Raw genomic sequence first — 15,280 nt, forward strand, 5'->3', positions numbered from 1 at the left:
CACCACTTCCAAAAAAAAAAACCCAAAACATAAAAATACATAATGTTGGCTAATAAAAGAAACAAGCTCTGACTAATGGCTCCTTTTGCTCTCCGTGAGGGCCATAAAAGAGCTTGGTTGAAGGGGCAGAGCATCTCTCCCACACCCTTGGCCAAAACGACCATCCAGCGGTGGCTGCAGGTAGCGGGGACACGAGGGGGTTGTGGGGTGCTTTGGGCACGGCCGCGGTTCTGCTGAGTACGAAGTGGGTGAGCAGGAGCTGGAGAACGTCATGGGATGATCAGGAATTAAGATGTAAAGCGGTGGAGATATCACTTCTGGCCACCCACGGAGTCATGTAACCATGACTCATCGCCTGATGCAGGAAGGAGCGGAGTGTACCACGCATCAAAATGGACAAGATCTTTCCAAGGACAGACGCTTTGGGCTGGAAAACCTTTCAAGGTCCTTCATGCCAACTGTTTGTTGTTTCATGCTGGTATGCAATTCCCTTGTAAAATTAAGAAACTATGTGTTAAAACCAGCTAGAGATTTTATTTTTAACCCCCTCTCTCTGTTGCTCCTACTGGAAGGATCTTCCAGTTTCTAGACTAAATATATTCACGGTCAGTTCCTACTCATTTACTCTTCTGCTGGTACCCTTCAGTGTCACAGCACCTTCCCCTTTGCTTGCATTTACTTTCCAGGATGCATTTACAGGCAGAAAACATTCCCTTCCCATTCTCATTTTTTTTTGCTAAATGAAACAAGCCAAATTCTTTCAGTCCCCAGCAGAAGGAAAGCCCTGATCTCGGACAACTCCCGGCTCTTCCCTGCACGTGCTTTAGCCTGAATTCACCCTTCTTGGACACAGGTGGCCACAACTGCACCAAGAAATTCAGAGGCAGCCTCGACAGCGTATTACCTCATGTCACATATTGCCCAAGCAACTGCTTTTCTCATTTAGTGTGCCAACGCTACGATCCCAAACTGCTGTCTTCTCCCACCCGTATGTCTCATCGCACAAGTTTGGGCTGTTTTTGTATCAAAACAGATGAGTCTTCCGTCCCTTCATTGGTTCACAGCACGCCGCGTGCACCTACACTTCTATTTAAATAATAAGAGCAAATAGTTTCATTGCTTCGGTGCTGGCTTTTGTTATCGTCGCTGTTTTGTTTTCAAATCATATGTGGCAAATTTGCTACTTCGGAAAGTTGGCAGGAGTGAGGAACGCTTCCATTTATAGCTCATCGTACTGCAAAACAAAAGTTTGAGCTTAGTCCACGTGCCTGTCCCCCTAGCACAGAGGTGGCAGAGTCCTCGTTCCTCGGCGCTGTGAGAATGAACGTACGTGTTTACAGCTCGGGTTTTACGATGCCAAACAGGAGAGTGTTTTTTTTTTTTTTGTTATATATATCTAATCATACATGTCTTAAGCCCGTGCATTCATCTGGCTTGAGCTAAGGGCTGGCGCTCCTCTCATTTCTTTCCGTATTGATATTTCACGCCAGCCACATGCCACGGTTTAAGTCAGCAGAAAATAAGGGCCGAGCCGCAATGTTTGAATTCAGCGTCACGGGGGCTGCGGGGTCATGTCCTCGCCGATCCCATTATATCCGTAATACGAGTTTGCTCCCTTTGAAGAACTTTGGGCTGGAGCTGCAGGCGGTGCAAATGACTTTGATTCGGCCACATGCAGACGAGCATCAGAGGGCTGTCATCTGGACAATGCGCCAAGCTTCGCTTTCCATTTCCTTTCTTCTGTTCCCCTGCTACAGGAGGATCCAACTGTTTCAATACCTGTTTCAAGTCCCTTTCAGGACTTTGTGAAACTTTTGATCTCCTTAGGCATCACTTGGAAAGGCCAAATACGTCCTTCCCAGACAGGTTATTTAATATTCGCAAGTCCTCTCACTCTTTGCAAAATTCATTTTATTGTTTTCCTTGCTGGAAAAAGCATTTTTATCTGCACTTTTGCATCTTTCTACCTTTTTTTTTTTTTTTTTTTTTTTTTTTTTTTTTTTTTTTCCTCCGTTGAAAATCAGACTCTGCAAAGCAGCAGCTTTGGCAAGTTCTGGAGCCCTGAATCTATCAGCCCTGAACCTGTTAGCCCTGATGTTTTGCCACGATTAAACAAAAATCAAACACAGAGAAAGAGGCAGGAGAGCCCACAGGAGAGTAAAAGAGCTGGAGAAGGAGCATCAGGAAGGAGCGTGCTCACTGAATGGGAAAAATAAATCAGCAGAGAGATGATAACCTACAGAGGACAGCACAAGACAGCACAGAGGAGATGGATGCAGTGAACAAATGTAAACGGGTAGAGAGGGAACCAAGTGTGGAAGGACCTGAATGTGTCCTCCCAGCCTGCCAGCGGCTTCTTGGCCAAACCACTGGCCTCAGGGTGCTGTTGAGCCCCTGGCAGACCCCAAAAACCAGAGCTCACCTGCAGTTTGTGCCCTGCAGCAGGGACCTGGGGCTGTGAGGGGGACCCAGATGGTTTGCCTGACCCCATAAGAGCAGGGTGTGCAAATAAGTGTTCCTAAAAGGGGGAAGAGAGCAAGGGACCAGCATTTGGGTGAAGTGGGATAATGATGTGTGGGGTGTGGGGGGGTCCCAGTGGGTTTGCCTGACCTGGTAAGGACAGGGTGTGAAATTAAGTGTCCCACAAAAGAGGGAAGAGAGCAAGGGACCAGGACTTTGGTGAAATGGGATAATGATGTGTGGGGTGTAGGGGTGGACACAGTGGGTTTACCTGACCCTGTAAGAACAGGGGGGGTGAGCAAGTGTCCCCCAAAAGGGGTAAGAGAGTGAGGGACAAGCACTTGGGTGAAGTGGGATAATGATGTGTGGGGTATGAGGGGGTCCCAGTGGGTTTGCCTGACCCTGTAAGAACAGGGGGGTGAGCAGGCATCCCCCAAAAGAGGGAAGAGAGCAAGGGACAAGCACTAGGGTGAAGTGTGGTACTGATGTGTAGGCTGTGGGGTGGACAGAGTGGATTTACCTAACCCCATAAGAACAGGGTGGGCGAGCAAGCACCCCCCAAACGAGGGAAGACAGCAAGGAACCAGGACTTTGGTGAAGTGTGGCACTGATGTGCGGGGTGTGGGGGGGACACAGTGACATTGCCTGACCCCGTAAGGACAGGGCGTGCAATCCGCATCCCCCAAACGGGATGTAAGAGAGCGAGCCACCACATCACGGGGCTGTAGGGACACCGAGGGGGGGGGGCTCCCTACAACCCTTAACTCCCCACCACAGCGAGAGGAAGGAGGCAGGGAGTGAAGGGAGGGAGTGAAGGGAAGCCTCGCCTCAGCCCGGCGCTGCCCCGCTCGGTCGCTAGGCGGCCCGGGCCGGGCTGCTGTGGGGCTGGGGAAGCGCCACCCCCGGAAGCAGCGGGCGGGCAAGGAGGGGAGGCAGGAGGAGGGGGGAGGCAGGCGGCAGGCGGGCTGGGGGGGCTCCGGCAAGCGGGGACGGGGGGGGCCGAGCGAGGCAGCGCGCCCGGCGAAGGGGCCGGGGACGCGGCGGAGGCTGCGAGAAGATGGCGGCCAAGTCGGATGGCGGCGGCGGTGGTGGGGGAGGCTTCGCCCAGCTGCACAACCTGGACGAGGCGTCCGCGGCGGGCGTCGGGGCGGCGCCGGGGGAAGGAGCGGAGGAGCCGGGCGGCAGCAGCTCCCTGCACATCTGCCACTGCTGCAACACGTCGTCGTGCTACTGGGGCTGCCGGAGCGCCTGCCTGCGGAATCTCTTCGGCAGGGCGGCTGCTGCCGCTGTTACCACCACCGCCGGCGCCGGCACCGCCGAGCCGCTGGCCCCGCGCCCCGCCGACGAGGGGCCGCCGCGGGCTGCGGAGGTCGGCGGGGCGGGCGAGCGGCCGTGGCTGGACTGCCTGTGGATCGTGCTGGCGCTGCTGGTGCTGCTGGGGGACGTGGGCACGGACCTGTGGCTGGCGCTGCACCACTACGGCCGGCGGGACTACGTCTGGTGCGGCCTGACGCTGGCCTTCGTGCTCCTGCCCTCGGTGCTGGTGCAGATCCTCAGCTTTCGCTGGTTCGTGCAGGACTACACGGGCGGAGGGCTGGGGGCCGTGCAGGGGCTCAGCAGCCGCGGGCCGCCCATGATGGGGGCCGCCGGCCGCCGGGGGGGACCCGCCACCCCCGGGGCGCAGCGCCTCTGCAGGATCTCCGTCTGGGTCTGGCAGTCCGTCATCCACCTGCTGCAGATGGGACAGGTCTGGAGGTAAGGGGGAGACCGCCCCGGTTAGGGGGAGAGCCCCTCGGTTGTGGGGAGACGCCCCCCGGTTGTGGGGAGACGCCCCCCGGTTGTGGGGAGACCGCTCCGGTTATGGGGAGACCCCCTCTGGTGATGGGGAGACTCCCCCAGTTATGGGGAGATCATCCCAGTTATGGGGAGACCCCCTCTGGTGATGGGGAGACTCCCCCAGTTATGGGGAGATCATCCCAGTTATGGGGAGACCCCCCCCGGTTGTGGGGAGATGCCCTCGGTTATGGGGTGACTGCCCCTGTTTATGGGGAGACCCCCTCTGGTTAGGGCGGGACCCCCTCTGGTTATGGGGAGAACCCCCAGGTTATGGGGATACCGCTCCGGTTATGGGGAGACCCCCCTCGGTTATGGGGAGACCCCCTCTGGTTATGGGGGACCTTCTCGGTTATGGGGAGACCCCCCCAGTTATGGGGACATTGCCCCCGATTATGGGGAGACCCCCTCTGGTTATGGGGAGACTGCCCCCAGGGGGATGCGGAGGAAGGGGAGGTGGTGGTGGGCATCTGTGGGGTGTGGGGTGGGAGATTTGGGGTGCCCGTACCCCCTGGTGTAACGTGGGGTGGCATCTGCTGGGGGTCACCGAGCCACACGGTGCAGCCGGGATGTGGGGTTTTTGGGGAGATGAGGGGCACGGTGACCTCGTGGTTTAATGGGGCCGTGGGGCCGTGGCACCTCGTGGTCCCATCTGGACCCTCGTCTCTTGGGGAGATGAGGGTCAGCACCACCTCATGGTCTAACGGGGACGTGGGGCAGCGTCACCTTATGGTCCAACCTGGACATGGGGCAGTGTCTTTTGGGGAAATGGGATCACTGCCACCTCACGGTCCATCGTGGACGTGGGGCACTGTCCCTTTGGTGAGGTGGGTCCGTGGGTGCTGCGATCTCCTCATGGTCTGAGGTGGACGTGGGTCAGTGTTACCTTGTAGGTCCAAGGTGGATGTGGTCAGTGCCCCCTACATGGGGAACGAGGGGTTTCTGCCCTATAGGGTGAGTGGAGATGCCCCTGCAATGGGTCTGTGGGGCTGAGGTGGGGGAAACGGGAGTCACTGTCACCTCATGGCCTGGCAGGGGGCACGGCTCGGTGGCCATGGGGCAGTGCTCCCCCGGCTGGAGGAGGTGTGGGGGCCCTCCTTTTACTGAGGGGATGCTCAAAAGGAAGAAAAATCCCCTTAAAACGTGTCCGTGGGGCTAAGATGGTTGGGAGTGGGGTTTGCTGTCGCCACATGGTCTGAGCTGGACGTGGGTCAGTGCCCCTCACGTGTGGGATGAGGGGAGGTTTGGGGTCACCCCCGCTTAGCTGAGGAGAGATTTCCCCCAAAATGAGTCTGTGGGGTGGCTGAACGTGGGCTGCTGTCCCCTCGTGGCATGGGGACCCCCCAAAAATGTGGAGGGTCGAAGGGGGTCCTTGCTCCTCGGGGTTGTAAACGGTGCCTCAGGGGTGGGCTCTTGCTGCCCTATGGGGCTGGGGCAGGACTTGGGGGGTAAATATGGGGCTGCTCTCCCCTACAGGTGCTGTGGGGGATGCTGACACCTTTCCTGGTGCCAGCATGGATGTAGGCCCGGGGGTGACCCCAATGAGGGTCGCATCCGTACCCCACAAGCTTCACCCCACGCGGAGGGGGACCCTCACGGCTCACCCCATTCCCTGAAGAGAAACGCAGCGTGAAGCCTCGGCCCTGCTGAGGGGATGGAGGAAACCTTCTCCCCGGCGGGGTTGTGGGGACATTTTTTGGGTTGCCAGCGCCAGGCTGAAGGTCAGAGACGGGGACTGCTCCCCCGGAGAGGCCCTGGGGCAGAGGAGCTGCCGCTGAGGGGACGGGGCTGAGGGGGGGACATCTATAGGGTCAGGGGGAATCGAAGGACGTCCCCCAACCCGAGCTGCCGGCCGCGTTAGCCCCTCTGAAAAAAGGTTTAAGAGGAGAGGCAGGGAGGGATTCTCCGGGATGAAAGCCCGGAGATACAACCGCCTGCACAGCCGCCCGGCATTTCTGCGGAAAGGGGTGGTGTAAGGACAGCCGTAAAGACCCGGCGTGGCCCGGCGTCCTCCAGGAGGGGACGTGGGGTAAGAAGATGGAAGGAGAAAGAGGTTTGGGGCGATGGAGGCCACAGGGAAGGCTCCGGGTGGTGGCATTGGGGTGCTGCACGCGCCCTCCCACCCCACACACACATATATATCTAGGGAGGTTGGAGGGATGGGGGCTGGTTGTGGGGCTTGGTGGCTTTTGAAATAAAACACAGGCAGAAGATGCTGGATTTTTTTTTGAAGCACTTCACGATGAGGCAGCGGAGGGGCTTGCAGGGAGGGGGGTTAACATCCCCGCATCGGCATCTCCAGCCCGAACAAACGGGGCAAAAAATCACCCCGACGGGTGGCGGGGAGGAATTCATCATCGGGGTCTGGGCGAGAGGAGAGGGGAAGGGGGAAAGCAGAAGGCGATGATTGATGGGGAAGTCCTTTATTTTATTATTTTTTTTCTCTCTTTTTCTTTTTCCATCTGGCTAGCGGAAGGGGTTAAGCCTGCTGCCTAATGAAATCAGTGGAGAAGTGGCTGGAGTTAAGATGGAGACAGCACGCCGGAGCCTGGGGGAGGAGGGCTGCGTGGGTGGAGGCAGGGGAGGGCCTTGACACCTCTTCTGAGGACACCGCTCTTGAGATAAAATGAATATACCCATCAAAGATTTCTTTTTTTATTATTATTATTATTGTTATTTTATTTATTTATTTATTTATTTTTATTTTCCAAAGAGCTGAGGGGGCGGAGGGGCGGGGGAGCTGCGTGGGGAGGGCGCGCGAAATGTATACCTGGGGGATCGGCCCCTGGAGCCGCGCAACAGCAGGCACGTATTCCTTCTGCATCTTCAATGTCATTCCTGTAACGCTCACCACACGTCTGTGCTCGACTTCTCGTCGTGTTGGGGGGGATATTTTATTTCCTTGTGGGCCGGGGGATGTTGAGAAGGGGGTTGTGTGGCGTGTACGAGGGTGATGAATTGGTGCGCGACCCCTTCTCCCGCTGTCCCTACTGCTCCCAAGCGCTGATCCCAGCAGCAAAAGCAATTCAGCGACGCAGAGGCACCTCTGGCAAGTTGGATTTCTCCCCTCCTGGAGCCAGGAGGAAGAAATGATTATGTATTAGCCGCGGTGTGAGCCTGCATTGGCAAAAAGATCCCCCGGCACGCTCGAGTGAGCGGGTGGGGAGGGGGACACCGAAGCGGCGCCGGCAGAGGGGGAATTTTGGGAGGGGGAATACGAAGGACCCAGGCTCAAATTACCCAGGCTTTTTGTCAATGCAGAGAAAAAATATTCGCTTCTGAGACGGCGCGGGGCTGGGACTGCCGAAAGGGACTGGAAAGGAGCTCTGCAGAGCAAACCACGCTAGGTAAAACGAGGGAGCTTCCTCTCCTGTTGATCACCAACCTCCGTAGCGCCTGGCTCCGGCTTTTTAGGGCACGCCGAGCAGGGCGAGCAGCATGAAGCTGCCTCCCAGCACCCGACCGAAGCCAGAATAACTTCCCGGTGTCTGTGGGCTTGCCTCCACGAAGGCATCTTCTCCCATCCCCACTCTAGCCATTGCGAGTGCTGTTACAATTAATCTGGGACGCGGTGATGGGACTCGTGGCTAAATCTCTTCGTGCTGGTAAGACTCTGATAATGTGGGGATGGAGGGGGAAGACCCTGAAGGATGAAAGTTCAGCTCGTCGTGCACCCAGCCTGCTTTCCTGCATGAGAACAGCAACACGCTGCAGCTGCACGGGGCGTGATGAGGGCTGTCCTCAGTTCCCCTGCCCAGGGAGCGAGCGCTGGGGCTTAGTGGGAGTACTGGGCGGATATTTCGGGTTTCTTGGTTTCTTGCCTTGTTTTTTGTGTTTTTTGTTTTTTTTTGCTCAGCCGAGAGCCTGAGGCTGTGTTAATGCTGCCCACCTACAGCGGCTGCTGGAAAGAAAGTACACAGACGTGGTGAAAGCGCGCGCGTGTGTGTACACACGTGGGCACACCGCGATTTTAATTGATGCTTGGAGTGCCACGATCCCAAATTACCTTCCCGCTGGTACCCGGGGGATTTTTTCCCTCACAAATCTCCCGTTTTCACCTTTCATCTCGATCCCTGAGCTTACCTCGAGGACTTCAAGCAAGCGGAGGTCGCTCGTTTTGCGAGGGGTGTTTGTGACAGTCCTGCACCCGATGCACCTTTCTTGAACCTTTTTATCATGGTCAGTGGGTCACGGTTGCTGTCGCAGAGCAGAGGGATTGAAGCACAATCCTTGGCGTTGCTATTAAAAAAAAAACATCGTTGAATTCCATTGGATTAAGCGTGTGGGGGCTGAGCTGACACGAGCTCGCCCGAAAATCTCGCCGTGTCTGGTAGCTGGCAGTGATGGTAAGGTTCGTGACTCGAGTGCAAGATATTTATGGGTTTTGGTGTTAAATTTGGTCCGAATACATATTTAGAAGAAAAACTGTGCTAAAAAGAAAGAAAAAACACGCTCCAGTCACTGTTTTGACATTAAATCGCCGTGTGTGTGTGTTTAAGGGAAAAAAATCCTAAAGTTTAAGCGACGGCTTGCCATCTTGGTTATTAGTGGAAAGACCAAATCTCTGACTTGTTCCTCGTTTGGCGTGCCCGGAGGTGGAAGGATGAATCGATGGCTTTAAAAGGAAGACGTGGTATTTAATGACTGCGCGATGAGTGGGTTCGGGCTTTGCTAAAATACTTTGCTCTGGGATGAACTGGGAGCTGGGAATCTGCAAATTGAGCTGATTTAGAAACCGGCAGCTACAACTCCTGAGGCGCCAGCCCAAATCCCCTTGGCGTGGGGGCCAGCAGCGTGTCAAACAGCCAAGTTGCTGCCCTGACACCCCCTCGCTGTTTTGCTTTGGGATGTTCAACCCCACAGAGCCTTGCTGTGAATTTCCTGCCTGCCCTGGCACTCCCGAATTAGTGTTTTTTGCGTTTTTTCTTTCAGCTTTCTCTGGTTAGCTTGTCTGGCAGCTCAGTTTTTCCCTTTCGCCAAGTTTTAACAGCTTGCTCGGAGAGTACGGAGTTTTGTCAGCTTTCGACAAGTTGGCAGAGGGAGGACGTGCTGGGATGGATGCTTAAATATGCTCTCCCTCCAAAATCACGTCTGGGGCGTAAGATTTTTACCCAACCTTTCCTCCCCTGTCCCAATTTCGAAGGGTTTTCTGCAGGATCTCCGTCAGAGCCGGGCTGCCTAAATTAAAACACGCCAAGGATGGCGCACCTAAAGCACAGGTAGGGCAGTTTGTGGGGGCGAATACTCATCCCACATCATGATACCAGCAAGAAAAGAGGCTTTCTCACTTGGGTAGGGTCTTTATTGGATTTGGGGTGGTGGCGAGGCTCCGTGTCTTGTGGAGTGCTACCCACTAGAGGGGGTCAAACCACAGATGTTGGAGCAGCTCTGCTGCGCCAGCCTGGGGAGGGCAGAGTTTGCCTCCAAGCCTTCTTCTCTTTGGGCTCTGCCCCGACCTGCTGGGAGCTCCCCGTCCAGGTACTTGGGCTGTTCTGTCTCACAGCGGGGTGTGGGGGGGCAGAGGGGCAGGATTTGGGGCAGAAAGTGGATTTCAGCTGTGTTTTGAGGAAGGTAGACGTGGCGCTCCGTTGGCGAGGCGTTGGCGCGGCGGTGAGGGCTCGTTGCTTCCCCACCAGGCTACGTGGGGATGCAGGAATGCTTTGGGGCCCTAATCTTCTTCCTGAGGGAGCCAGCATAATAATTCCTCATCTTTAGTGGCCAGGACGGTGGCGTGAGGCACTTCTGAGAGCCCAGGAGTCTGAAATCTCTCCAAAAACCATCCTCTTGGGAGCGGGCTGGCACCCCGCTTCCCTAAACCCTTTGACCCCAGCATCCCCTTTCTGGTTGCTCCATGCCGAGCTCTAGGGCAGACAATTGTGCCTTTTTTTACCCTTTTTTTTTCTCCACGTTCCCTACAGTTTTATTTCTAACACCAGTGGGATCAGAGGCAGAGGGGAGGCAGGGTGCGAAGGGCTGGGGGAGAGGCAGCTTCTTTGCGTGCCGAAACATTCCCCCCTCCGTCTTCCACCTTTCTAGACACTTCCATTTTGCTGCGAGCTGCACGGAGCTGCTTTTATTCCTTGCCGTGGTTCTCCTTCTGGGTGTAAATGTAGGTTATTCAGGGAGCATTTCCTTTAATGAAAAGGACGGAGGAAGAACTGATGGTGATAAAGCAGCTCCGTGGAGGAGGGAGCTGCTCTGGCTGCCTCGAAACCGCGAGGGAAAGAAATTGGACGTCGAATGTGCAGTTTTCCTCGGGGAACGAAGGGAGCCCACGGAGAAGTCTGGATCCCTCAGGGAACTTCTCCCTGTGCTTTATTTATTTATTTGCTCGAATCCTGCCTTGATTTTTAGCACCTTGCTGCCTTGGAAGCCGGTACTATAAGGCTGTGACACCCGCGAGCCTTTACGCAGGGGGAACTGTGAATCAGAGAAATGTTTTGTTATCAGCCAGAGCTCAAAATAAATCGGAATTAAAGCTACAGCCAAAAAAAAAAACACCAAACGCTGTGACTTTGTTGACCCACAGCTTCTGATGATGGGACCCGGACCTGCTACGGCTGTGTTAGGGCACTGAGGTGCTTTTCCCGAGCCAGACCCCGAGGAAATGGGGACAGGGCTGGGGTTGGCCTGTGAAATATTCACAATCTGTCCTTAGGTGACTCCGGGGGCATGTAGGATCTCTCACAGAACCTCGCAGACCTCTGGCACCTTGTCACCTTTTTCGTGAAGCCTGGAGAAAAAACAAATCTCCCCAAAGAAGCAGTGTGGTGTGGCCGGCAGCTGGAGCATCCCACAGCCAGCAGTGGGGTCTCAGTGGGGTTTCTGCGGGGCAGGAGGGCACGGAGGGTGCTGGAGGAGCACCCGGCCCCTAAAAGGGGTGGCAGACAGCCCTGCCGGCGTGCACAGCACTCCGGTGTCGGGGGAAATGTCCTTTTCTTCAGTTTCTGCTGTTAAAAAAAGGGCAGTTTAACCCTTTGTGCTCATTTCCCTGGCACAAACGAGGAGCCCCGCGTGAGAGGGCTGCCAGGAAGGCATCGCCAGCCGCAGAAGACAGCAGCAAAGCACCGGGAGCGGCTTGGAGTTTGGGGTTGGAATTCATCCCAGTTCTGTCTCAGCGAATGGGGGGGGGGTGAAAAAAAAATGAGCAACGGAGGCCGATGCTGTTGAAGTGAAAATTGTAAAGAGTGGTATAAGCAGAAGGCATTTAAATAATGTAAACAGTCTGGCAGGGGAGGAAAGGATGGGAGGCATTCCAGAAACAAAGGGAAAAGAGTTTTTTTTTTTTAAAAAAAAAAAAGGACTAAAAATACACCGAGCCTTGAATTCCAGAGATTATCTCAATTAGGGCTTTTTCAATGTATCTTTACAACGGAATTGGAGGAGTTCACAAAAGATAATAGAGGCTACGTGATAGGGAGCGGCGATATTAATTTGTTTAATTAAAGGGATGAAGGGCTCCCGAACAGCAGATTCACTTATCTCGTGGCGTGGTGCTCGGCAAGCTGCAGCCTGGTGGAGAGGAGGAGGAGGAGACCAAAAACCCCCTCCTGCAGCACGGGTGGCTCGGTGGAGATCCCTTCAGGTGGGATTCAGGTGCTCTTAGAGCCAAAGGGCATCATTTTACATTCCCATGAGGATTTTATGTGACATTCAGGGAGCCAAAATTGGGCGTTTTCCTCCAAGAATAATTAAAAAAAATCAGATCTGAGCGCTGTGTGGTGCAGGCAACGCGCTTTTAAGGACGCATCAGCACACACAGAGCTGTGCTCGACGCCTTCCTTCACCTTGGAGCTGTGCTGGCACCTCTCCGAAGTTGTGGCCGGTCTCAGCACAACCCTTGGCATGGGGGAGAGGGGGCTGCAGATCCGCAGATCTGAATTAAATCCCCCCCCCCGGATGTATATTAAAAATATTAAGCAGCACCGAGCTCCGTCGCCCGGCTCAGCGATCTTTGGAGGCGCTTCCTGGCTTTTAACGGAGGGATAAAACAGAACCTGCAATTAGGGTAATTTTTTCTAATTGAATATTTTGCTTTCTTCGCTCCCTTTCAGAGCGTGACGGTAAGTACCAGCCTGCGTAAAGCTTTGGAAATATTTACACTCCCCTTTGCTGGCGGCGGGTGCAAACACGCTTGTTCTCGGGCAGCCCATCTCAGTCCCTCCTGAACAACTTGGGCAGGAGGTGGGCAAAAACCCTTTTAACCTCTTCACTGTTATTTCTAGGCAGCGCGGTTCGTTTCCCAAGATTAATTAGGAGTGGAAATCATTGGGAACGGCGTGGGCCGGTGGCTCTCCAAGCGCCGGCTGCGGGTCGAGGTGGAAACTCTCTTTGGGGAAAGGAAGTTTTCCCCTTACTTGGGGTTAATTTTTATTTATTCGCTTTATTTATTCGCTTTGGTGTGAATACTTCAGCCCAGGTGAGTGATGGAGGGTGGAGAAATGCCTCACTGTGTCCATCCAGCAGGGACCCAAACCCTTGTGTCCCCTTGAACCCATCCCTCGATGGGACACGAGGCGCTTTGTCGCCCCTGCAGCTTTCTGAACCCTCTTTTGCTCTGCACTGGTCCCAGTCTGGTTAAACTGGGACCATCCTGGGCACGTGGAACCAGCAGCAAGCCAGAAATCACCTCCTATTTTCACCAGACCTAACAACCCGGGTAAAAAGTTTTCTGTGGGCTTTATTTTTTGCTTTTGAAGCACGCCGAGCGCTCGGCTGCCATCCTTTAAAACTCCTCAGAGCCTTTAAAGATAGCAGTTTAAAAATGAGGTGATTATTGGGTTTTCTTCAAAGCAGGATGTCAGGAGAAGCTACCTGAAGGCCCAGAGGCTCGACCTGCAAATGTGCAGAGGCTTGACCTAAAAACGTGCCAGGTATTTGGGATTAAAAGTAATTGTAGGTACTCAGCGTAATTGGACGGATGCAGCCCGGACCGCAGATGGCAGTCGCAATTTTGCAAAACTTGGGGTTGAAAAAAACTGGCATTAAACATCATTTGATGCTCGCCACGAGCCACCGAGTTTTGCTCTTTGTGCTTCTTGGGAAAGGACCAATTCTTGAGCCGTACGGGCAAATTATTTCCAACCCTTCTCTTTTTCTTGTTGCTGTTAAATGGTGTTGGAGGAGGAAAAACGCCACTGGAGCTGTCAGGAGCCATGTAGCTAGAGCAGAGGGTTTGAATTCGGGCTTGGAGTTTAATTTCTGACGCTTTGCTGACTTCTCTGCCCGGGACCGGATTATTTTCCCCGTTCTTTCAGGGGATTAGGGGATTTGTAAACCAGCACTCCTAAGAAAGGCGTCTAAAATAACAGGGAAGGGCACATCTCCTTTCATTTGCCTCAAACAGATTGGGTTTAAGGTTCTGGAAGTGGGAAATGTGCAGGAGCTGTTGGCTTTGGGGTCTGAAACTTTTCCCTTTGCCAAGGCAGCGTGGGTGCCTTTTGGGAAAAATGGAGAGGAAACGAGGGGAAATCAGCCTTTTTTATTTCTTAGGGGATTATTTCGCCTCGGCATCGGTGGACGACGACGTACCGACTGCAAGTGCATCAGGTCGTCTCGTTTGCCACGTGGGAAATCGGGCTCAGTTCTACAGAAAGCAGGAAAAGCCCCCCGACTTCTTGAGAAGCCGGGCCGTAATTAGGGGCAGTGCTTCTAATTGGGATCAGGCGTTCAAGATCCAGCTCCTGAAGGGCCTTGGCCCCCTGGTAGTGTAGTTCCCGTTCCTTAATAAAGAATTCAGGCGCATGTGTTCGGACTGGAAATTTTGCCTGGCGTTGACCCCTCCGATCAACCAGCAGCTCCTTGCCTTGGTAACACCTTCCGCTGGGTATAGGATTAATTGGTTGTGTGAGTTAATTGAAGACCAAACTTCATTAGGCTCCCATTATTGTTGCATTTGTATTCTTCCTGTCCTAAATCCTCAGTGAGAACATCTGGTAGTCACTCAAAATAGAAGCCTACGTTGCAGGGAGCGACTTCACCATCGTAAAAACGTGTTTTTTTTTCACCGACCGGGCTTAAGCAGCAGTCACCTTTCAAGAATTTCTTCTTCCAGGCCCTTTTCAAAGAGGCAACGTGTTGATGGGATCCCGAATGTGTCTGAATCCTCCCCGCAAGCTCACGTGGCTCCGTCGTGAGCTGCGAAATCAGCGGTGTCCTCCCTTGGCACTGCCCCTCTTCTCTTCGCTGCTCTCGTACCATTTTCCCTCTGTGTGAGCATCTTCAGGTGTTGCTGTTTTCGCCAACGCAGGGCGAAATGTTTTATCTGATCTCTTTTTCTGTCCCCAAAACCCGGGATTTCAGTGTAATCTCTACGTTGAATTGAAGCGCTCCCGATGTACTTCAATACAGAGTGTTTCGAGGGCTTGGGCTCCTCTCAGTGCCAGAATGGTAGAAAAGAGCAAGCGGCAACATTTTTATTTTATTTTTACTTTTGAAGTTTCTCATTTATTGTTTCTTCTGTGCAGATTTTGATGGATCGTGGAGAAATTTGGTAGGAGAGAGCCCCGCTCGCTCTGCCTGCCCTTAGAGCAGCTGAGCTCCATCCCACCGTGGAAATTTCAAGTTTTTGGGGCTTGGGTACTTCCCTTTTGGCCTATTTTAACCCCCTTAGCTAGTCCCAAGGCTGGTTTGGGTATCCAGCACTCAACCTTCCTGCTGGGGGCCTTAACATCAAGCCAAAACTGGGGGAATTTAATTCTACAGGTGATAAACGTGAAAAGATCGAGAGGTGGAGAAGCTAACCCAGTGATTTCAGAAGAAGGCATTCACTGCAGGAGAGGTCGTTTGGGGTCGTGTTCCTACCACCAGCGAGGCATTAACTGAGAAGAGAGCAACGAAAGGAGAAGGTTTATGATGGAAATGCAACTTAAAAGCCTGCCAAATTCAGGCTGGGTGTCCCAAAGCACGCAGGTTCAGAGGAGCTGGGGACGACCGTGACAATTTTACCAGCCCAAACGTAAAACCTGCTCATGCATCCTCTGCTCAA

At 54.0% G+C, this 15,280-nt stretch overlaps 1 protein-coding gene across 1 annotated transcript in view; it reads left to right on the forward strand.

The window, feature by feature from the left end:
- Positions 1–3,517: 3,517 nt before the first annotated feature.
- Positions 3,518–15,280, forward strand: part of XKR6 (XK related 6) — a gene marked incomplete at both ends in the record, with an annotated part of 126,453 nt that continues 114,690 nt past the window's right edge. The window contains one exon of the mRNA XM_084284048.1: positions 3,518–4,215. Within this exon, the coding sequence (XP_084140174.1) occupies positions 3,518–4,215 (698 nt within the window). The remainder of the gene's footprint in view (positions 4,216–15,280) is intronic.

This window comes from Netta rufina (genome assembly GCF_964035555.1).
Source record: "Netta rufina genome assembly, chromosome: 3".
In the NCBI taxonomy this organism is placed as follows: Eukaryota; Metazoa; Chordata; class Aves; order Anseriformes; family Anatidae; genus Netta; species Netta rufina.